Source organism: Mustela nigripes, chromosome 7 (assembly GCF_022355385.1).
Source record: "Mustela nigripes isolate SB6536 chromosome 7, MUSNIG.SB6536, whole genome shotgun sequence".
NCBI classification, from domain to species: domain Eukaryota; kingdom Metazoa; phylum Chordata; class Mammalia; order Carnivora; family Mustelidae; genus Mustela; species Mustela nigripes.
In genome coordinates this window covers 119,692,530-119,716,613 of record NC_081563.1, presented here as the reverse complement: position 1 = coordinate 119,716,613, position 24,084 = coordinate 119,692,530, and the positions used below count along the sequence as shown (strand labels likewise).

Sequence of the window (24,084 nt, the reverse complement as noted above, 5' to 3'; positions counted from 1 at the left end):
ACATGAAATAATTTTTCCTTGCCTCTGAGAGTTTCGAAAGCGTTTTCATACTATTTTGTTAAGAATCCTTCACATGTTCTTCTGAACCACAAAAGCAAGCACTCATTTCTTGGGTGTGGAAACTAAGACCAAATAAAAGCTATAGGACAGGTTTGATACCATGTGGTTAACAGAGGATTTGGGACTCAAAACCATGTCTGTAAAATGGATCTAAAATGTCTCTAAAATAGGACTCTGCCCCTTATACCATGTAGGTCTTGAACCTGGGCAGGAGCTCTCTTCTTCAATTCCAGAAAATATGGGGTCTGATAAGAACTGACATTCTTTCAAATTCTTTAAACACGACCCACAGAAACACTCTTTAGGCAAACACATAAAAAGAAACAAAAGTTTCATAAAACAATACTTATCCTTACTATGTGCAAAGTGTTCCATCTTCTACTCTGCGTTTGTCTGTCTGTTTTAATTTTCATCATTACTTACCAGACTTATTTCACATCCAATTAATGAGTTGTAACTCACTGTTTGGGAAAAAACTGTGCTGAAGTATCAAAGAATGAAAAAATTAATTTCAGGGGCGCCTGGGTGGCTCAGTGGGTTAAGCCGCTGCCTTCGGCTCAGGTCATGATCTCGGGGTCCTAGGATCCAGTCCCATGTCGGGCTCTCTGCTCAGCGGGGAGCCTGCTTCTCTCTCTCTCTGCCTGCCTCTCTGTCTACTTGTGACCGCTCTATCAAATAAATAAATAAATAAATCTTTTTTAAAAAATTAATTTCATGTGGATCTGGTGAAATTAGAGCTCTAATAATATGTACATATATATGTACATATTATATATAGACACACAGACACACACACATATATAGTATTTTTAGAAAGGCTTTTAAGGGTCAAAAGAGTAGATCAGTGCTTTGAAACAAAGAGCAAGGGCATCCCATTCCCTCTTGCTCACTCCAAGATTCTGCTGCTGTGACTGTCCCTTGTGACTCCCTACACCTCTCAACTTCCTTCTCTTCCTCCACCAGCACTATCATCAGCATACAAATGCGCTGCTCTACCTTCTGTCCACATGTCACTCTCTAGCTACTGCCCATTTCCCTGCCTCCTTTTCCTGGTACCCACCTGGTACCCTGGTATCCACCTACTCTCCTACCACTGTCACTTAACCCACTCCAATCTGACTGCTATGCCCCAAACCATCTAATTAGCTGAATAAATATGTGGGCTTCTATTATGCCCAACATCATTCTAGGCTCTCAGAGCAAAAGGGGACACAAAGGACAAAAACTCTCTGTCCCAAGGAGTTTACATTCTCAGATAAGAAGAGAAACAATATACTACATTTTACTTGTTCATCAGCTGAATATCAGAATTCTAGAGAGAAGAAAAAAAAAAAAAGGCAGAGGAGAAAGCATGGGGCATTCAGAGGGAGAACTGGACTTTTAAATGTGGTGGTCAGGACAAGCTTCCCTGAGATGATATGTAAACCAAGGCCTGGAAAAAGTGAGAACAAGCTACATGAATGTGACTATCTGGGGAAGATCATTCCAAGCACAGGAAACAGCAAGTACAAAGCCCTAGAAGGGGAAAGTGCCTGGCAAGGAGCCCATATAACTGGAGTGCTCTGAGTACTGACTTCATTTGAACAGATCATTCTGGTTATTCTAGTTATGTGAAGAACAGAGTGATGGCTAGGGGTCATTTGGGGAAATAAGGAGGAAGCAGGGAGACCAAAGAGGAAACGACTGCAATAATCCCAGCGAAGATGCTGGTGACTTGCGCCAGGCAGTAGCAGTGGAAGTGGTGACCATATCAGACACTGGGGTCAGACACTGGTTTGGGTCCTGATCAACAGGAATGATGAGAGGCTCATCTACCGATAAGGGGAAGACCGTGAGAGCAATGGATTTTGGAGAGAAGATGACAAGTTTGGTTTCAGACAGGGCGAGTATGAAATGGTTTTTGAGACAACCAACTATTAACACTGAGCAGAAGGCTAGATGTAGGAGCCTCAAGTTCAAATGACAAGTCAACAACAGAGATATAAATGAGGGAATGATTAGCCTAAAAATTATTTAAAGTTATCAACCTGGATAAGAGGAACTGTCAGTGAAACTAACTAGAGAAGAGCGCTGAATACTAAACATTAAGAGGTAACAGAGGAGTGAAGAAACTAGCCAAGGAGACTACAGAGCCACAGCCAGAGGGCGGTGAGGAAAGCTAGGAAAGAGTCCTACTTTCCTGCTGCTGCCGCTGCTGCAACAGATTTATCATGAGTAAAGTGGCTGAAAATAACACAAATGTATTATCTTAGTATTTATTATCATGGCCTCTTCCTCCACCTTCAAAAGGCATCTCAGCAAAGACTGTTTCCAGGGTTCTATCTCCTTCTCTACTACTGCCTTTTGGCCTCCCTCTCAGAAGGACCCTGTGACTAGACGGGACCCTCCTGAATCATCCAGGATACTCCTCCCCACCTCAAGATCCGTAACTTTATCACACCTGTAAGGACCCTACTGCCATGGAAGATTACGCACTCACGGGTTCTGGGGATTAGGACACAGATGTCTGGGTCGATCGGGGTGTTTTTATTCTGTCTCCTGCACCAAATCAGAAGAAATGACCAACTGGGCCGAACGCTAGCTACTAAGATCAAGCCACGACAACCACAAGTAAATACTGGGTAAAATTCAGCCCCGGACTGGCAACATGGAAGGAAATCATCAACACTGATCAGAGCAGCTTCAGTGAAGTGGAACCACACGAGGATGGGAAGAGGGAAAGGGAGACAAATAAGCACAGGCAGTCTATTTAGAATGTTTTATTACAAAGAACAGAGAAATAAGGCAGTAACTAGAGGAACATACGGGTCAAGAAAAAAAGTTTTTCCCATGTGGGAAGGAAAGTACATGTTTTTGTGCTGTACAGCAGGAGCCAGTAGAGGGAAAACATGGACAACTGCTGGAGCACTGTCCTTGAGCAATGAGAAGGAAAAGGGCTGACAAACAGGCAGGGGGCTGGTTTAGAAAATGGCACGTTCACCCACAGAAGTGGGAAGAAAAGTCAGCTTACGGGTGGTTACTTGTTTTCCCAGCCACACCCCCCTGTGCGGGTCCAGGAAAGAACAGAGGCAAAGCTGGATTTAGGAAAGGCGGCCAAGAGAGGAAACTAAGTTGTTACTAAATGGGTATAAAGTTTTAGTTTTGCAAGACAAAAAGAGTTCTGGAAATTGGCTGCATAATAATGTTAATGTGCTTAGAGCTTCTGAAGTGTACACTTAAAAATGGTTAAAGACTGTAAATTGGGTGTATTTTATTGCAATTAAAAATCAAAATAAATTTCTTTATTAATTAAAAAAAAGTGGGGCGTCTGTGTGGCTCAGTTGGTTAAGGTCCAACTCCTGATACAGGTTATCATCTCAGGGTCATGGGATAGAGCCTTACATCGGGCTCATTAGGGAGTTTGCTTGAAATCCTCTCTCCCTCTTCCTCTGCCCCCCATGCCTCCCCCTGCACTTACTCTCTCACTCGCAAATAAATAAGTAGACCTTAAAAAAAAAGAAAAAAGCCTATAAGACATGAGTCCTTTAGGTCAGTGAAAACAGATAAATAAAATCACATACATTACTAGCTTTTTGTTAATTTGCTCCCAACTTTTACAGACTATAATTCTGATAGTAAGAATAAATGAGTTGATCACTATAATAACCTCAAAAGTTGGACTTAGCCAAGAGAAAAGCTGGAGTTTTGTCAGAAGACTAAAGTGAAGAGGAACGAGGAAAACCAGAGACTGAGGGCATATGTAAGGGAGCGATTATAAAGACTCTGTGCTAAGTAGAGAAGAAAGTAAGGCCGGAGGGGAGTGGAGGCTGAGAAAAGGTGGAAGGACTGACAGACAACAGGGTCCAACTGCCAGAGCTGGGGAAGGAAGAGTGAGCCCAGATGCTGCCTGTAGGATCTAGACTGCCTCCGAGTTGTGTCCTGCAGCTAAGCATGCTCCTGACCTGAAGTCTTTACTCGGCCTGTACCCTCTGTCTGGGTGGCACTTGCTTCCCTCAGATATCCTCACGGCTTGCTTCCTAATCTTGGGGGCCTCTGATCAAAGGTCATCTCATCAGAAAGGTTTTCCCCAACCACCTTTAAAATACAGGTGTGCCTCGGAGGTATTGCAGGTTCAGTTCCAGACCACTGCAATAAAACAAATGTCACAATAAAGGAGTCAAATGAGTTTTTTGGTTTCCCAATGCATACAGAAGTTATGGTTACACTATACCATTCTACTAAGTGTGCTAGAGCACTATGTTTAAAAAAAAAAAAAGTATACACTGTAACCAAAAAATACTTTGTTGCTAAAAGATGCTAACTATCACCTGAACTTTCAGTGAGTCCTAATTACTTATCATAGACCACTGTAAGGAATATAGTAGAAAAGTCTGAAATATTGCAAGAATTACCAAAATGGGACACAGAAACATGAAGTGATCAAATGCCGTGAAGAAAATGGAGACGAGAATCTTGCCTGAAGACACCTAACCTCTCAAAAGCCTCTATTTCCTTCTATGAAATATGGGGATATACAGTCAGGGACCTCAAAAGGTCATCACAAAGAGAAGTATCTGACACAGAGCATTCTCTAGGAATACTAGCTCGTGTTTGACTCCTTCCTTTCAATTTCCCATGCACATAGCGGGAATAATGTCACGTGTCCCTCCCTGTTTAACTGGCAGTGATCATCAAGAGGGCAAAATGACATGACTTAACACTATACACCTGGCATTCTTGGCATTAAATACACTGTCATTTATGGGGTGTGTCTGTGTGCAGTGTATAAATCACAAAGCACTGAACCGTAAGTTTTGTTAGTAAGATGATCATGAATTTAATGTCTTCTCTCCTGTCCCCCAAATCACATACACAGTTTGCCCTGTGTTTTCAACAGACCTTACTTAAGAGTGCCACAGGTTGTGGCATGCTGCATTCTGCTTAGTTCCTAGAGTCACTACTCAAGCATGGACTGTTTCAACAGCTACGCTGTTTGCAAAACCCAATACCACATTGAAGAAATCTGTATCTGCAGATACAAGCATGACCTAGGGTTTGATGCATTAGAGAAATGTCCCTCTTCCTTCACCTTTTGACCAAACTCTACCTTCTCACCTGTTATTTTTTCCAACAGAGAAACATCCTGCACTTCCTGAGGCAAAGACGCAATCTTCTGCCGGACAGTAGCATCCCCTGATGCAGCATTTTCCAGGTCCTGCAAAGCTTTGATCAGTTCCTCAGTCTGTACAATAAAAGCACAAACAACACTGTCCATTAAGACATACGGGATTTAAAGAAAGGTAGACAGAATTAAACAGAAAAACAAAACAACTGTTCCTGACATTTACAAAAACACTGTGCTCGGTACCAGTCTATACTGAGGTCAGTGGTAGATTGGACAATGGATTCTAAGAGAATGTACACAGTTAATTTTTCTAAGTCGATAGCAGAGCATGAAGAAATTCTACACAACCTGGAAAAAACCCCAAAAAACAAAAAATCCAAGCTTTTTAAAGGAGCATGTTTTTGGCAACTTAAAAAAAAAAAAAAAAAGGAGCCTGGTTCATACTGCTTAGTTTCAAATAATGTTATGATTCCTAATACAGAATGGTCTGATCTCCAGTATAGCATAAAGGCATGTGTACCAGATGTTGAACAACTGTGTGCTGATTAAATGAAATGACAATCCCTACTTCAATTCTTTCTTGGATTTGTTTTACAAAATGAGTGTCACAAAGATGACAGTTTCCATTTTTGGCAGCCACTCCCCAAATTAAATGTGTCAAACTCATTAATTACAAACAAAGGGGAAAAAGACGAAGAAAAGAGCAAACCAAGAACGCATACTTTGTACACTAAAAGGATAATTTTAAATCATCAGAAAACAGGATGCCTGGATGGCTCAGTCGGTTAAGCATCTGACTTCAGCTCATCATGATCCCAGGGTCCTGAGATCAAGTCCCACAGAGGACTCCCTGGTCAGCAGGGAATCTGCTTCTTGCTCTCCCACTGCCTGCCATTCCCCCTGCTTGTGCTTGCTCGCTCTCTCTGACAAAGAAATAAATATAAAATTTTTAAAAAATCAGAAAACAATGAGTGCTGACAGGTTCACCAGTTGATCATGACCCAGGAGTAAATAAGTGGCAATGTAGACAGTAGTCCAATTACTCTAAAAGTTAATAATTCAGGCTGGCCCCCTCAGAGGTTTTTAAATGCACAGCTATATGGCCTAACACTGTTTTCGCTTAACCCCCCATCTCATTCAACATTTTAACATAACACAAACCAGAAATGCTTCCTATTTACATAGGTCTTAGCCACACCTATGTTTGATAAAGTAAAACTTTTAGCCAAAATGAGAGGCCATGTAACTCAGTAAAGAGCACGGTCTCTGAGGTCAGTCACACCCAGAGTCAAATTAAGACACTGGGCAAGTTATTTAATATCTTCTTGAGTCTCACTTTCTTTGACAGTAAGTAAAATAAGTTAAGTAAATAAGTAAATAAGTAACAAAAATTAACCAATCACACCAATTTATATGAAGGGCTAAACAATGCAAATATATAATCAAAAACTCATCTCTATTTTAATACTTAAATAGGTGATTGTGTAGCAAATTTGTTATAGCCACACAGACTATCCTAGAAACTAATGAGCTGTCTACTTATATATAAAATAACCATGCTACAGGAGAAAAGCTATGGCAGAGGGCATTCAAATATCTTTGTAGCATTATCTACCCTTTCACAAATATCTACTTTTTTGGAAGTATTTTCAAGTCCTAGGAGTAAAACAAAACTAAGTCCAAATACTGTGAAACACATAAATCCATCCAGACTCATGGCATGCAAAGACAAAGGCGAGCTGCTGTCTGGAAAGCTTTACTGGGTGGATCTTGTGCCCAGTTGCCCTAAGAGCTGCCCTCTGGTGGTTCCCTACTGTTGGTCCCTGGCGCCACCCTGTGGCCGTAATCTTCAATGAGCGGTCCCTCCACCAAGCCACTGTGTCCTCCTCTCTGGGAGTTCTGACATACCAAGAGGGGTCCTGCAGAAGGATCTTGGGGAGAGTAGCTTCCAGGGTAGTCATCATCCTCCTCGTCTTGTATCTGCTGAAAAGTTCGCTTCAGAGATTTCTTCTCCTCTGTTGCTAGAGTGAAGGAAAAGGGCACAAAATTTGGGTTAAGAGGGCCCGTGCAGGGAGGAGTCAAATGCTATGCACAATGGGCCACATGCAAAAAAAAGGGCAAAGGGGTGTACATTTCCAAAGATGGCTTAATGTTAACCTAGATGTTAGTTATTTTAAATTGATCGTAGTTCCCTACATTACTGAAGAGTCAAAAAATGGTCTCAGGTCTATCATCTCGGATTGACTCACTGGAAAAATACTACCAAAAACCATCATCTAAAAATGAAACTTACCAAACTTAATACATTTAATAAAAAGCTTATCTCTTGAAAATATAAGTTAACAAGAGACTCAAAGTGGTAAGAAACCCATGAGACAATATAACGGAGCAAGCCAATGTAGGGAAGGTGCGTAGAAAATACACTGCATATAAAATAAAACGCTACACACTCTGGGAGATATGTCAAAAAGTAAAAACAGGTATTCCTCACTTTTCTAAAGCTTGCTTTTATGAAAGACCTACAGTAATAGTACCGGTTTTCACTAACCAAAAGAAATTCAAAGAGGATTTTCGCTTTCACAAAGAAAGGCACAAAGTGCAAACAGTGGTCAGCATGTGTGCTGCAGGGAGTGGCTATGGAGGCGGCAGGCACCCCACGAGGCTGGTGCGGCCCTGCTGAGCTGCTTCCCAGCCACTACACTCAGCATCTCAGCATCAAGCCACCAGAGCTCTGAGCTGTATTCATGAGCATCTATGCTTTATCTTGATTTATTTTGTGCATCTGTTAGAAAGATGTAGCCTAAGGTATCAGAAAAGCCTGAGAGAGGTTATTTTAGGGTCTGGGAATGCTCAAAAATTTTTCCATATAAATTAATGGTAACTGCTTCTTCACTTTATGCCATTTCAGCTTAGGAGAGGTTTCATAGGAATGGTCTGATTTCAGATAGCAGGGAAAACCTGAGGTAGAGAGAAATCTATCAATAAAATTACATCAGAAATTCCACACATTGTTTCCTTTAAACTCTCCCTTTAAAAATAAAACTAACCTTATTTTATCTTAAAATTAAAGATAACTATTGCTGAGAAATATGACTGATACAATTCAGAGAAGTTACTTTAAGTTGCTATTTTAAAATCAACCGTTCTGAGGCAAACCGTTTACATTACATTTATTATTTGTATTTTATGTTTTTAAATGGCTATGAAAATGTGCCCATTCCAAAACCGTTCCTTTTGTATCAAATTGGACAATATAGGGGCACCTGGGTGGCTCAGTTGTTAAGCATCTGCCTTCGGCTTAGGTCCTGATACTCCTGGGATCGAGGCCCGCATGGGCTCTCTGCTCAGATGGAAACCTGCTTCTCCCTCTCCCACTCCCCCTGCTTGTGTTTCCTCTCTCGCTGTGTATCTCTGATAAAAATGAAATCTAAAAAAAAAAAAAAAAAAAAAAAAAACTGGCCAATACAAAATAAATGCCAAACATCTGTGGGATATAAGTCTAAATGACAGTTAGGCTTAGGAAGTAAAGAAACGATGGTAACGTGTGGCAGGCACGGCAACAGTTTCTGTGCAACTGAGATACGGCATCTCCAGCTTTGCAGGTGAGAAAATGGAGGCCCGAGAAGTTCAAAACTCATCTAAAGGCAAGACTTTCAAAATCTGTACTCTTTCCACCGTAGTCAAATTCTTCAGCAGCACACACTCTCTCATCTGTCAAAGGAGGAGTCACCATGCACCTGCCTCCAAAACTCTGAGTTATAAACAGAATAACATACACTTCTTAATTAAACATTTTCTCCTGGAACCAAGGATGTAGCTCCTGTTCCTACCTTACACATTAACTGACCAAACTGCTTGACGTGAAAGCCAAGTCAGTACTTCAGGTCTTATTTTTTCTTAGTGCTTTATTCCTCTGTTCCACTAAATAAAGGACAACGGCAACATTTGCATCAAGGCAGCCCTCACTTTGCGAGATTCTAGTATGCACAGATTTTCACCAAGGTTGAAACAACACCAGTCCCCCAACACCTTGGTTCAAATTGCAGTTACGGTGGCATATTCACCCTGAGTAACTGCATGAAGGACAAACTTTGCTGCTAACTTCACTCCACAAATCACTGTGTAAATAATAGAAATGCATCACGATCAGTGACGACATCGCGCCGTTCAGGTCACTGGATGGTCACTGCACAGCTGTTATTTCAGTTCACAAATAAACAGCAAAGTGGTTGTGTTGTCTCCCAGGGATCAAATTCACATGACATTTCATTAAAATGAATAATCAGAACAGGGAATTGAGTGAAAATGACAAAGATGAAAGAGGAGCCCAGAAACTAAAACTAAAGCTTGTGTTAGAAGTGAACGGAATATAAAGGGAGCTGCAGAAGACTTGGGGGGCTGCGGGGACACCGGCTTGCCACCCACTCCCAGAAACTCTAGGTCCCCAGGCAGAATCACCTGGTGAAAGCCAACTTATCAACATAAGAAATCGGTTGTGATGACAAGGACGACCGTGTCCCGAGGAAGTGATACTGACAAAACTCTTCACATTATAGGAACTCTCCAACATACCTCCTGACATGGAGAGCACGAAGGGTAAACCACTGAAAGCCGATCTAAACATCCAGGATGCTTGCTCTGTACCATGGATTACACCAGAAGGCAAGCTCTGGTCACTCCTATTGTGCAGTTCATTTCAAAGAATAAAGCACTTTAATTCTCAAAGTTTCTAACGTTTTATGTTCTAGCATGCTAGGTAATGATCAGTGTTGCTATCTTTTTTGTTCCCTATGGATTTGTAATCAACCATGAGTTTTCAATTCTTTGATAAAAAATTTTTTAAAGTCATGGAACAATCGTAACTCTTCCCCTCGATTATTAAGATCATTTTGCATGGTTTCAGCCTACATAGTCATTTTTACAGTCCTGCACTATGCAAAACAAGGACTGCTATATTTGTACAACAGAAAATCTAACAGTATATAATTTGCATACGAAATATCTAACAGTACTTAGCACCACACTAGCTGCCTAATTAATGTGCAGTGTGTGTGGTATGACCCTCACTGACACTTAACCACCATAAAGCATCAGAGTGGCAATGTGTTAGGAGTAGCCACTAAAATATAAGCATGTAAGTGAAAACAATTTTTTAATATTTTTTGTCCATTTCCAAGCACCCAGAACAATGCTCATGAAATAATTGTTAAATACACTAAAGAAGGTAGAAAATTACAAAACATGAATCCTTCAGTTTCAAACTCTCACACAGAAGCTATTATATATAAAAACCGCACAGCACTTAACACCTCAGGACCCGCAGAATCACTGAATTTGGGCAGTTGAAGGCCTTAGACAGACCTAGGTTGTTGCTTTCCTTTATGAGCATATATCCAGGCCCACAAGCTGCAGTCTGTCCAAAGTCAAGGAGCTCATCAGTCTCCGTCTGGGCCCTATAGCCAAAGTCACCCACCCCCTAAACGGGAGTACTTTTTACCACTTCCTACTGGCACTCACTCATGGCATTACAAGACTGAAATCAAACTAATGAAAATAATGCAGGCCCATTTCTGTCTTGGCCATCCTGATGGAAGTGGGTGTAATAAGAGAGAACCACCGTCATCCTACTTCAGTTCTCTCCTATTTCCACTGGAAATGAATTATTCATCATTTTCTTCATAAGGCTTCTCCTTTCCTGAGCTACCTACTTACACTATAAACACTTCCACTGGACCCATCTTCCAAATACAATGCCTTGGAGACCACCAGAATCTCTCCTGAAGTTCCAACTTCCAGCAGATTCTACACTTCTGAGATGTAGCTTACAGATCTCTCCTCTCTGTTCCTTCCCATCACCTCTTATCAGAAATGTGCCCTTTTCCATGCCTTATGCAGACCACTGTCCCAACCGGCCTCCCTGACGCTAGTCACTCCTTTTCCAACTTAGCCTACACTCTTAAGAAATGAATTGCCCGCAGGCCTCTACTCAAAAACCCAGAATGGCCTCTCATGATTTACAATGTCCAGCTATGCTCAAAGCCCACCCGTAGTTAACAGCAGCAGTATCTTAAGCCAGCATCTTCCTCTACTCCTGCAGCACCCAGCCCTGCTATGCTGTATGGCGCCGGCAGGCACATGCCTTACCTCTCCAATTGAAACATTAAGTATCTTATTTCTTTGTATCCTTAGAATACCTAGAAAAGTGTCATTAGGCCTGAGTTGGAAACTTCTTGAAAGCAGAGGTGGCACAGAGTCTGGAAAATACCAGCGCTATACCAAAAATGACCATATGCCTCCATTTACACAAACAGGACAGCCTGCTCTGTTAACTGTCCCCTGACTCATTTGTACAAAGTCAGCAATTATAATGGCCAGCATTCTCAATCTAGTCAGGCAGCTATTAAAAATAGCCAAGGAAGTCTGTCAATCCCACTTCTATCACTCAATTTAAGATCAGGTACCCTCCCACTATCATTTCAGCTTCTGACCATACCATTTAAACTTGCTTCTTGACTCAACCACTCTGTTTATAGTCTGTTTATAAATTACAGGTGGCCCCAGTCTGCCTGTCCTCATATTGTACACTCTCTACTCTATCCTCCAACCTGTTCCTGTGTCTCTAGCGGTCTTATACTCGGCTAACATGCAAGTAATCCTGGTTCCCTAAGCATTTCTAATATGCCTCTTGGATACCTTGGAATTTCAGACACTACAGCAGACTACAAAATTAACTTTGAGGCAAAAAGTTGGCCTGAAGGTTCCTGAACACTTTATAAAATGCAGCCATCTACTTGTAAAGCTAGGTCTTTCAAGAAATCCACTTGAAAATTTCTGGGATTAAAAAACGAACAAACAAACAAAATAAAACAAATAAATAAAAATTAAAAAAAAAAAAAAAAGAAAAACCCCAATACCCACAGGTTTTATATTACTTTTATTAATGAGAAACGAATCAGGAAATATTGTTTGCAATAGCTCCTACATTCTTTGTTCTCTCTCTACCAAATAAAGGCAACTGTAAAACAGAACACATTAAACTTTACTCACGGAAAGAGAGAGCTCTGCAGCCAAGGTCTGATGCTCTGATGCTGGATGTACCGTTCTGAAAGCATTCCACCAGTATCATCTCAAACTGAGTGCCCAGCGCCAGCACCAGACTTAAACCTGGGGGAGCTGGGCCTAGAGCTTGTGCACTTAACCACTATGTGAGCTAATCTTGCACAAAATCTGGGGGACTAAAAATTCTAACAACCCTCCTCCTAAGTTTGCCACTGGATCATTGAGAAACTCAGAATACTGAGTATCAGAAACAGGCAATAGGGCTCAAATAAAAGTCATATCATCACTTCATTATTAACATTTACCCATGTTATCTCAAGTAATCTCAGGACAACACTGTGAGGTGTTATTACTAATAGCCATATGGCACAGTGAAGAACCTGAAGCTCAGGGAGATCTAATGCTATGCCCAAGGTCACACAGCTTAGAAGTGACAGAGCTGGGAGTCATCCTCTGAGACCTGGTTTCAAACCCCTGCTTGGAAGAGTTAAACTAAGTATACTAAGGCCCAGGAAAGCTAGGTGACCTGCTCATGAATTCATAGCCTAATTCAAATCTACTGAATCCATGTGCTTCCAGGAAAAAAATACGGTGTGAAGAGCACAGGCTTTAAAGTCATATAGACCAGAACATGAATTCTCCACTTATTAATTATATCTGTTTGGACAAAATTAACTATACCTTTTTGAGCCTTAGTATCTTCATCTGAAATACGAAAATAATACCAAATTCATAGAGGAGTTGTAAGAATTTAAAATAAATTAACATGAAAAGCAGCCAACAGGCAGGCTGGAATATAATAGATGCTCAATAATTGCTATTTCCTTTGCATCTACCTTTCTTTTCTAAATCCTTCTACAACGTAGGATACTATGTCACTCACGTATGACTTAAATAAATAATGAAATTCCATTCAGTCCAGCGATAGCACGAGTATGCCCAAGAACAGACAACTTAGGAATCCTGGGTCCTATACAAGGGGAAATGGGTACGTACACCCAAGTTCCAGTTTTCTAAAACGGTATTTTTAAGCTCGTTTATTCTCTACTGTCAAAGTTCCACAAGAAAATTTTTATTTCAAAGGTAAATTCTAGAGTTGTCTCAAGACAAAGAAATATCCATGAGTCAAACCTGAAATATAAAAGGACTATATAATTTTAGAAATAAACTTCTGGAGAACTCATCAATATTGTCAAAGGACTGACGTAAAATATTATGGTAACTCAGGTCCAAAGAAGATGGCGAGGAGACAGATGGAATTAGCTCAGACTAACACACATGTTGGAACCTTTGGTATATGTTTCCATCTTTACAGCACAAGGATAGAGAAATCACCTTACATCAGCTTTATCCTCCACACGGAGGAATACTGCCTCAATGGCTGTTAATGTCTAGGTGCTCAAAAAAATCAGAAACCCAATGGAGCTATTTTCAAATCTACCACTGCCACAAACTCCCCAAATTGCCGGACTGCTCCTGAGGGGCGAAACTATTTCCCTACCCTCTGCTCAGTCCTATAGCATCTAGCATAGCCATTTACTCAAAGCACATGTCTGGCAAATGCTTGTCGAATTGAAATTCAACACTTAGCTTCCAACATTGTCTTTCAGAGTTCCCCTACCTGCCCAAAGGTGTTTTAAAAAATCAGCACTGTTTACCAATGAAGTCTCAGAGTAGAGAATGCTGAATAATTCTCCAACACTGTCCAGAACACCTCCAAAAGATACAATACAAACACGACCAGAATCCAAAGTAGGGAACACCTTGCTTTTCAGAAGCTACATCCAGAGTGACTTCAAAACTGTTTCCCATCAACTCTAAGTAAAACAATGACCTACAGGGACACCTGAGTGGCTCAGTGGGTTAAGCCACTGCCTTTGGCTCAGGTCATGATTTCAGGGTCCTGGGATCGAGCCCTGCATCGGGCTCTCTGCTCAGCAGGGAGCCTGCCTCCCCCTGCCTCTCTGCCTACTTGTGATCTCTCTCTCTCTGTCAAATAAATAAATAAAATCTTTAAAAACAAAAACAAAAACAAAAAAAACAATGACCTACAGTTGAAAGCACTTACGTCCTTCTTACAAAGCCTCTAACTTGTAGTTTTACGGGAAAGTTGCCCCATCTTAAAATGCATGTAAACTCAGACCTGGAAGATCTCATGAAAGGTACAAAATAAAGGGTTGCTGAATGAGTGATATTATCAGGTAAACTAACCATGGTTAAATGCCATAGCAGAGGCATATACAAAGTACCAGAGGAACATGGAGGGAAGGGCTACATGTGCCTAGACAAGGGAAAACAACAAAATGAGAAGAGCATTCCTAAAGACTGAGTTCACCATGCAGTGAAAACAGCAGAGGACACTTTAGGCAGAGGTAACACCAGATGCAAAGGAAGAGGTACCCTGAGAGCACCCAGAAAGGAAACTGCTGGATATGGCCAAAGACCATAGCATATGTGAAGAAATGGAAGAAGAATCTGGAAAAGTATATGAGTTCAGATTACAGATGATCCTAAGTACTACCTTAGTACTTAGACTTATCCTTCCAGACAATGAGTTCGTGTGCAGTCAGATCAAATTTGTAGCTCAGAAACACACCATGCCAACTAGAATTAAACCGCGCCAACTAACCACAAACCCACAAACCAAATAATGTTTGATCTGACTCCTCTTTAAAGAAAAAGCAGCTCTTAAGAGGACTCCGTGAGGTCACACACATACATGTACATACTTCTAGAGGATATTCTGGGTTCAGTAAAGACCAAAATCAATTACAGACAGCAAGCTGACAAACATCAAAAGCATGTTCCAAAACCACACCGATATTTATTGAAACCAAGCTCTAAAAGGGCTAAGGGACATATTCAAGACCCCAGAGTGGTCAGTGGTAGGGCCAGGGCAAAATCTTAGTCCAAGGTGCCTCCTAGTTCCCCAAAACTAAACAATGTTGTTGTTTCTTTCCCTTGTGCAAGGAAACTCTCTGCCAAGGCAGAAGAGAGCCACAGAGAATACACAGCAAAGTTAAGGGTGTGAGATGATGGATAGCATGAATACTAGAACCAGGCTTACACGCTGCGAGCACTACATAAATTCTCACCATCATTTATGATCATCTCTCTGAAGAATCATACAATCGCTGGTGGTTCACAGCAACCCCCACTGCAGCTTTTCATATGTGATTCGAAAGTAGGCAAAGACCAAGAGCTGTAAACATGTGGTGATGTTTCTACCTTTGGGGGGAGGGCTCTTGGAGTCCTCCATAGACAGCTTCAGCTGCTGTATGAACTCGCCGCCATACACACTTCTTTCTTGCCAGATGTTCAGCAATCTTTCTAAAGGTTTTTTACAGCCTTCATCTGCCTCTCTGCCCAGAAAAGACGAAAAGATAGATATAAGCTTAAGATTTTTTGTGTTTAATTAGGACAGATCTACTTTAAAAATAACAACTGACTAAATGAGTTACATATTTAAACACAGATGGAAGAGTACGACACATTGTGATAAACAGATACCCAAAATTTGACCCAAAACTACATTCTTCCTGTGGTGTATAGGGAAGACAGAGGGAGTATGTTACAGAAGTAATCTGTCCTTATCTCCTTTGAAAGATGGGGCAAATAGGGCAAAAAGCCAATTGCTGATTGTTATAGAGAATTATCAAAAATCGATCATTTCAAATGTGACAGCTTGCTTTATAAGAAGACATTAATCGAAATGTAGGGCCAGACATTCTGCTGGAAATTAAAGGGGGCCAAAACCTTTAAAGGTAGGAAAAAAAGTGATTAAAAAAAATGGGGAATAAATTCACCATGACCCATCAATGCTAGCACATCAACACCTCTACATGTCTTACAAATACAATCATACACACATACCAAGACTGATCTCAACTGAAATTAACTACTTCATCATTATTTTAATTCTGGGTTAGGTATGTAGTCCCCATTCTCACAAAGGTGTCTAGTGGGTAATCTTAGAACACACTGAGCATAACATAGCCCTTTGTAATTTATATCTGAGAGAAGCTATACCGTTTTTTTTTCTGACATAACTGTACTCTGGAAACAGAGTATTTTCAATGAGATAACTAGCACTAGCACTCAGTGTGCAACAGCTGCTTACCAGAAAACAGACACCAAGTGGAAGAGGGTGGGAAGACTTTCTGAAAGGAAAACAAATTCTCTCACCATCCATGGTGTTACTATGACTTGTTCAGGTTTATAAAGCTGTCTGGATGTCAGTGATCTTACTCTGAGTGACTGCCAACAAGAAGGGATACACTGACACCTTAGTTTCTAAGCCAAGATCTTTAACAGGAACTTCAAGAAGAAAGAGGTACAAAGGAATTATGCCCTGATGGCACTTTTCTAAAATTTACAGTAACACTCAAGGTAACCTAAAGGTTCAGCTTGAGCTGGTCAGATGCATCATTTAGGAAATAGTAGTGGCAAATTTTACTGCATTGGAGTCAAAGTACTAAATCGGAGCACAAAAAAAAAAATTTTTTTTGGGTCACACTTTTTTTTAGTCAGAGGTGAAGGGGGAAAAAAGGGAAAAAAATATCAATGGTAGTTTATAAAACTTAGAGCTAAGCCTGAATCATTTGATACTGGTGATAAAAACACTCCACCTCCAAAATATATCTAGAAACAAACTGCTTCTCACCCCTTCCTCTCTGTCAAGCTGGTCCAAGCCACTATTTTCTCTTGCCTGATTTCTGGTCTCCCTGCTTCCACCCCTATCCTCCTACAAACTAATCTCAAGCTTCAAAAATTCTGTTGCATCAAGGCAGATTATGTCACCCTTTGGCTCAAAACTTGCAATGGTTCTTCTCATTCTCCCCCAAAATAAAAGTGAAAGTTCTCATAAAGCCTACAAAGCCATTCTAAACATTATATCTCTGGCCTCACCTAACCTCTCCCTTCTTCACTCCCTAATAGTTACTCTGGCCCTCTTGACTCCGGGCCTTTGCCTGGAACCACATTTCTTTACAGGGCAGCATGGCTCAAGCACCCCTTCCTAATTTCCCTATTTAAAATTAATGCTCCCCACCCCTACGCTTAATTTTTCTCCATGCAATTTAGCTTCTGATATGCTATTCAGTTTACTCGTTGTTTAGATTCTGTTCATCTGAATGCACCTTCCGCAAGGGTAGTGATCTGTCCTTTCCCCCCGACACATACATGGCTACCCACCCTAGAATAGGCATAATATTGGCCTCTTTGTAATCTTTCTAGAAAATTTTTAGTTAGATTTCGATAGGCCATACAATTAGTTACCTTTCAAGAATCATCTTCCCACAATAAAGCCATTTGTATCATGCATCAGCTAAACATTCATCTGCTCATTCAATGAGGTTTATGAAATACTGTGCTTGTAATACAAAGAACAAGGCCTAGAGCCTGACCCAACAGCCCCTTCCTTTTCCACACCTCAACCAGGGCATTCAAACATATTTATCCCTTGCTCAGAACTTGCTCTCTCTCACACATGTGCCTTTGCTCATACTATCTCCTCTCCTTTGAATGGAACCCCTAAAGGAGAACAAGATGAAGAGGGAGAAGTTGGGAGCAATGCAAGTGGCTTAAGTAGATACGGGGTATGTGGAAATAGCAGAAGAATCTGGAGGGACAGAGTGGAATTAGATTATGAGGGCCCTGAACACCATATTTAAGTATGTGGCCTTTATCCTGAAGGAAACGGGAAGTCTCAAATGTATATCTTAGAAAATAACTAGTATAGCCAAATAACAACTTACCAAAACTTAACTGGTTGATACTTTTAATATATAACCTGTTCTCTGCAAATTCTCTGTTCACTTAATATAAAGAGAAACCTATCATGAAAGGGTGGGGGACATAATGCAGACTAAATATTTGGGACTCGATTTAGACCAAGACTGGTTTGGAGTAAAGATTCAGCCATATTACTGTATGCGATGGAAACATACACAAACTGATAACAAATGACACAAAGTCATTTTCAAAAGGCTTTTACCATGTAAGGCAAAAGTCAAATAGGAGCTCGAGTTTAACTGGTGAATGTAATTAGTCAGGATAGGCTAATTCCTGGAGCAATATCATAAAAGTCAAAGTTTTGCCAGGTAGGTTTCAAAGCTACAGATAGAACAGTCTAGAAGTCTTTTTACTCATGAGGTTCTGCCTTAAGTAGCTCCAACGAAATGAAATCCCATTGGCACTTGGAAGTGGGTACAACTAAAGCAATAAAGTAGTTTTATAACAGACGGAATTATCTTTCCAGGTTGCACTAACTCCATCCTGAACTGAAAAATCTTTAAGCGATAAAACACCAAAAAATCCTTGCCATTAATCAGTGAGTAAACAGAAAATGATAAGTATAACTTAAACACAATATAATTAATTTAATTATAAATTCAATCACTGCAAAACTGATCTGAAAAGTATAAACTGCATATTATACATACAGAATTGCTGCTTGAAGTGTCAGCTGAGGCCTCACCAAGCTTACTTGGGGGCCTTTTCTTCCTCTCTAGTTCTAATGGCATTTCCTTGGAACACCCACTATAATTTGTGTGTTTCTGTCTTATCCCATGCACAGTAGCCCTGTGATAAGCCTACTAAAAGTAGGAATTCTTTCTAAATATCCCCAGCACTTCCAACAGAGCCTCCAGTGAAACTGAAGCAGAAATGGTCCGTTGCCAACCATACAGAAAAGAGCGTAGCAAGCCTGAGACTGCCACCCTTAGAAAGGCCTGCTCACTGCACTGGCCCTTGGCTGGCATCTGGAAACTTGGGTTTCAGAAGTGTTCCTCCAGTTTCCTAAGTGATAATCAGGGTGGTTTACTGTGCCTAGACTGTTTGTGCAAACAATATAATTTATGCCGAATACTTGCTTTCTTTCTGAGAGTTGGGAATTTTGGCAGAGGGTACCTGTGGCCAACGCCAATAAAAACCCTGGGCACTGAGACTCTAATGAGCTTCCCAGGTATACAACACTTCACCCATGTTGTCACTACTCAAAAATGGAGGAATTTAGTACTTTTGTGTAACTCCACTGTGAGAGGACTCTTGGAAGCTTATATGTGGTTTCCTCTGGACTGCACCGATTCAAGTTTTTCCTTTGCTGATTTTGCTTTGTATCCTTTCACTGTTAATAAATCGCAGCCACAGACACAACCATATGGTGAGTCTTGTGAGTCCTCCTAACAAGTCACCAAACCTGGAAGTGGTCTTGGGAATCCATGACACAATAGTAAATAAGTGTGCATATGGTGATAACTCCAAATTTATGTCTCCAGAAATTAATTTCCTACTGAGCTTCAGACTATCTATCTACATCTACCTATCTGGCATCACCCCCTTGGGAAATCTACTAGCCACCTCAGACTTAGCATGGTCAAAACAAAACTCCTGACTTCCTCTACCACATCTTTTCCCCAAACTTCATCTCAGCATATAACACCAGCAACCATCCACTTAGTCATGTCAAAAACCTAGAAATAATCTGATTTCTCTTTCCTTCATTACCAGTTCCACTAAGCTCTCCCAACTCCTATCAGTTTTAGTGGGGAGGTGAAGCAAACCCATTCACAAAGTAAACATTTCATAATCTGGAAGCTATTACTATCTTCTCACTGCCCTGAGTCCTATCCAATGTCATCTCTAGGTTGTAGTAGAGCAATACCCTTCATATTCCCTTGGCCTTTATAATTCATTCTCCATATCAAGCCACAGGGACCTCTCAGCAATGTGATGGAATATATCGTTCCGCTGCTTAAAACCTGTCACTGACATCCCTTCAGAATAAATTCTCTCCCATGGCTTTTAAGACACATTTGACTGGCACCTGCCTACCTCTCTGATCTTACCCAGATACAGCTTTTCCCTTTGCTCAACACATCTGTTTTAACCACGCTGGCCTTCATTCTGATCCTCTTAACATGCCAAGATTATCTCTACCTTAGGTTCTTTTTAATAGCTGTTTGTTCCTACTTCGCATGATTACCTCAAATGTCATTTCCTTAGAGAGGCCGTCTTTCACCACACTAGAGGAGATCCAACTCCAGAATGTCCTTCTATTTCATTATGTTCATATTATCACCCTCTGCAAGTATCTTGCTCCTTTATTTGTCCTTGCCTGCCTTGTTCACGGCTGCTACTCTAGTGTCTGCATCAGTTCTTGGCACATGGAAGGCACTCAAATATATGTTGAATAAAAAATAAAGTGCACACAACTATCTCCAAACTCAGGAGAAAGTAAGAAGGCATCTGCGTGGAAAAAAAGTTCAAAGTCGAGGTAATTAAACTACTATTCAAGTTAAATCTAACCTATGAGCTTGGTGGCTTCCTCTGACTTGAGAGGTTTGGTTTGGGTTTTTTTTGGGGGGTGGGGGGGCGGTGAGGGAGGAGGTAGAAAGTTATCACAAAAAGATTCCTCATCAACTTTGGTCAATATTAATGGGTCCACTACCTTTGTTCATCAACTGGGCACAGAAAGCCAGAGAGAATACTTCTTACTATGGAGAGGGTACATCAGGATTGAAGTCAAGTAGCTGGCTTTTCTAACAATGGCAGGAGGAAAGGGCTTAGAAACATGGGGATCCTGAATCTAATACCAAAAAAGGACCTTGAGAGAACAAGAAGAATGCAAAATATTAAAAAAAAAAAAAAAGGAATTAGAGCTTTTTTTTCCCCTTCATTGAAAAGGACCAGGTTTACTTTCCACATTAATGCCATACACAGAATCTGCCAAGACATTTTTATAGCGCCTCCTAGATAGGCTTTAAGATGTTAGACCAAACAGAAAATGAATTTTCAATCCCAGTACTGCCCATTCACATTCCCCTTCTCCTATTCCTTCCTACTTACCCTTTCTGGTTTGGTGGGCAATTAACGATTATTATTCAATTTTAAATAAAAATGTTATGTGTACTATTCCTACAGGAAATTATTTTAGTCAATTTCCTATACCCTAATTAATTCATTTAACAAATATTTACTGAATCCTTACTATACCAGGGTGGACCACAATGTTGCCCAATTCCTGGAACACCAATCACATCAAGGCTACATAAACGGTATTCCCTAAAGCTTGAAACCTGACAGCTCTATGCCAGACACTTTACTAGGTGCCTGGGATACTGTGAAGAACAAAAAAGAAACGGTCCTTCTTGTCACAAAGTTTACAATTTAGCATAGTTCTATAACTGAGCAAAGACTGGGGACTGGGCACCATACTACAAGTTTTCAAACAGACTGGTGTACTTCTGCCCTACAACAACTTTAGTGAGGTAAGTGGTGTTGTCCCCTTCTAACCAGTTAGGAAACTTGTAACTGAACTGTTAGTAAAAGCTAAGTAATACGTCCAAGGTCACTGAGACAGTGCTGGAGGCAGAGCTACAGCCTAAGAAACTGAACCACATCTCCTCAAAACAAGAAAATGCCCAGCTCCAATTTGAGATGGCTATCCTAGCAGTCTGTTCAGGGTTCAGGACTGTTTCCAGCTCATAATGCATTCTGCTTCTTCAGTGTCCATGTTCATCTCAAGTTAGGGACAGCTACACCGCTGACGAACAAAAATCTTTTTCCCATCTTTAGAAAATTAGGTATCATTTCTTTCTTTCAGACTTTTCATTTTATCCTTCAAACTTCCCAAATCTTTCATGGAATGCTGGGCTCACTGATACATTTGAGGCCTTTCACATAGACTTCAGATCTTAGAACAACTTTGTTTAACGAACTGGTTTCCTTTTTTTGGCCTTCCCAATTTCCTTCTGCAAAGATGTTTATTATGTGTTTACTAAGTAATATTCTAGTGGAAAATAGTTTTTCTTTGCTCCTCCTGGGCAACTAACTTGTGTCTACAGAAAAGCAGTTTGTTTTTAAATAAATAAAAGTGATTTATAGAAGTTTTAATCAAATGAATTTCATGTGATATTAGTTACATGTGTGCTCTATACTCTGGTCTTCTTGTTCACAAAACACAATAGTGACAGAGATTTAGTATCTACTTTCCACACTGGCAATTATTATCTTTGCAGTTACAGTAATGACCACTATTTTTAGTAAACGAGACATCTAGACATCTAGAAGGAAACAAGTAAAAATGAAGGCATAACCAACTACTATCTTGCTATTAAGGTTTTGTTACTGGAATGTTTCCTGGTACTATTTAGCTTTGTGTTCCGACCATAAGCTAATGAGACAACTCAGCCAAAACAAGGAAAACACCATATTCAAGAAATGAATTCGATAAGTGAATACAGCTAGGAAAAAAGAGGTTCTACAAGTGTTAGACTCAACTCCTTCAATACATCAAAATGTTTACACATCTGAGACAGCTAAAGGGCTCAGCAGAACATAAAACTGTAATTTGCCCTTTCCAACACTCTGTAAAGCACACCCCTGTAAAATATGAAGTTGTCAATTTGCAAAGGCTCTCCCAGAAAAGGAAAGAACAGTAAGGAAGAAAGGGTAATGCATTTAAATACCAAACCAAGCAAAAAATCCAAACATACCTGGCAACATGAGAAAAAGCATCCACAAGGACAGATTCAAATTCTCTAGTGAATTCAGGTCCTTTCCTTTTACTGTTTTGGATGACATCATTGGCTAAGTACAGAAAAGTAAGCTTTCTATTTGATTTGGCTGGAAAAAAAGAAAAAAAAAGATAATTTAATTTACACCAAGGAAATTCTCAATGCACAATTCTTCTGCCCTAAGCTACTCCTAAAGAATATTAAGACAAGTATTATTTACTTGAGACCAGGCTTCCTTTACAATTGAAACAACAGCTTAAATAACTTGTTGACATCACTAACAAAAAAGGTTTGAGAATACAAGTTTGAAAAACAAAATAAAACAAGAATGGGCCATCTTCATTTCTGTAATATTTTAACCAGAATAACTGATGGTAAAATAAAGATAATCCAAAGAAAACTCCTAAAGGATAAGCAGTCAATATCCTCAAGAAGACATAATAAAACCAAGGTTTATTCTATTGCAAAGATGAGCATTTTTAATTCACTATTAATTACCAAATACTGCAGAATGAAGACTGAGCCAGGTTTCAGTTTTAAAATAGATTCTTGTAATTTATGTTCCTACACTGAGAATTTCTCTGAACATTCCTATAACAATCACCAATGATAGTAACTCTACGATCCAGAGAAATCTCTAAATGCACCAATGGACGTTTATCTCAAATACAAATATATATTAATGCTACATTATTATTGAAAATTTAAAGATGTCTGAATTCTGGATATGCAAAATTATGGCTCCCACAGAAACCATAATTCTTCTCTCTTATACATACTAAATGTAGTATTTCCTATTACTCTGTATGGCATCATATATTAAACCATAAAAACCTCATGTACTATGTCTGAGTTACAGTTGCTTGGGGGAACATTACTGAATTTCCTGGCTTCTATGCACATAACTTCTCAACCATAAAGTTACATCACTATCATTTTTGGTCCCAGTTTTCTTTTAAAAGAAATAAATAAGAACACAATCAGACAGTCCAAAACACTAAGTTTTCTCCAATGCTAAAATACCTGAAAAACTCAAGCAAGCCTTATATCAACCTTTACATACCTGAAAAACTAGTCCTTAACTCTATTCCTCTCAGAAACCACTTGTTTCTTTTGATATGCACACAGCATGTATAAATTCTGACACAGCAGGCATAAGATGTGACATTTTTAAAGGTAGCTACAGAAGAATAACCCAAGTTAAAAACAAGATTTTTAAAAGCATTTAATAGTTTAAAATGATGACTTAAAGTATTCATAAAATTAAATATGGATATCTTGAGCTGTATTAACCTTCTGGTAATAACCTAGTTTACATGGCTAACTGACCATAATATTTAATCT

At 40.0% G+C, this 24,084-nt stretch overlaps 1 protein-coding gene across 1 annotated transcript in view; it reads right to left on the bottom strand.

Moving 5' to 3' along the window:
• RPRD1B (regulation of nuclear pre-mRNA domain containing 1B) overlaps positions 1-24,084 on the bottom strand; it is a 50,502-nt gene that overhangs the window by 22,380 nt on the left and 4,038 nt on the right. The window contains exons 2-5 of the mRNA XM_059406986.1: positions 22,720-22,849; positions 15,452-15,585; positions 7,073-7,185; positions 5,155-5,281 (exon numbers count right to left, since the gene is read on the bottom strand). Coding sequence (XP_059262969.1) covers positions 5,155-5,281; positions 7,073-7,185; positions 15,452-15,585; positions 22,720-22,849 — 504 coding nt within the window. The remainder of the gene's footprint in view (positions 1-5,154; positions 5,282-7,072; positions 7,186-15,451; positions 15,586-22,719; positions 22,850-24,084) is intronic.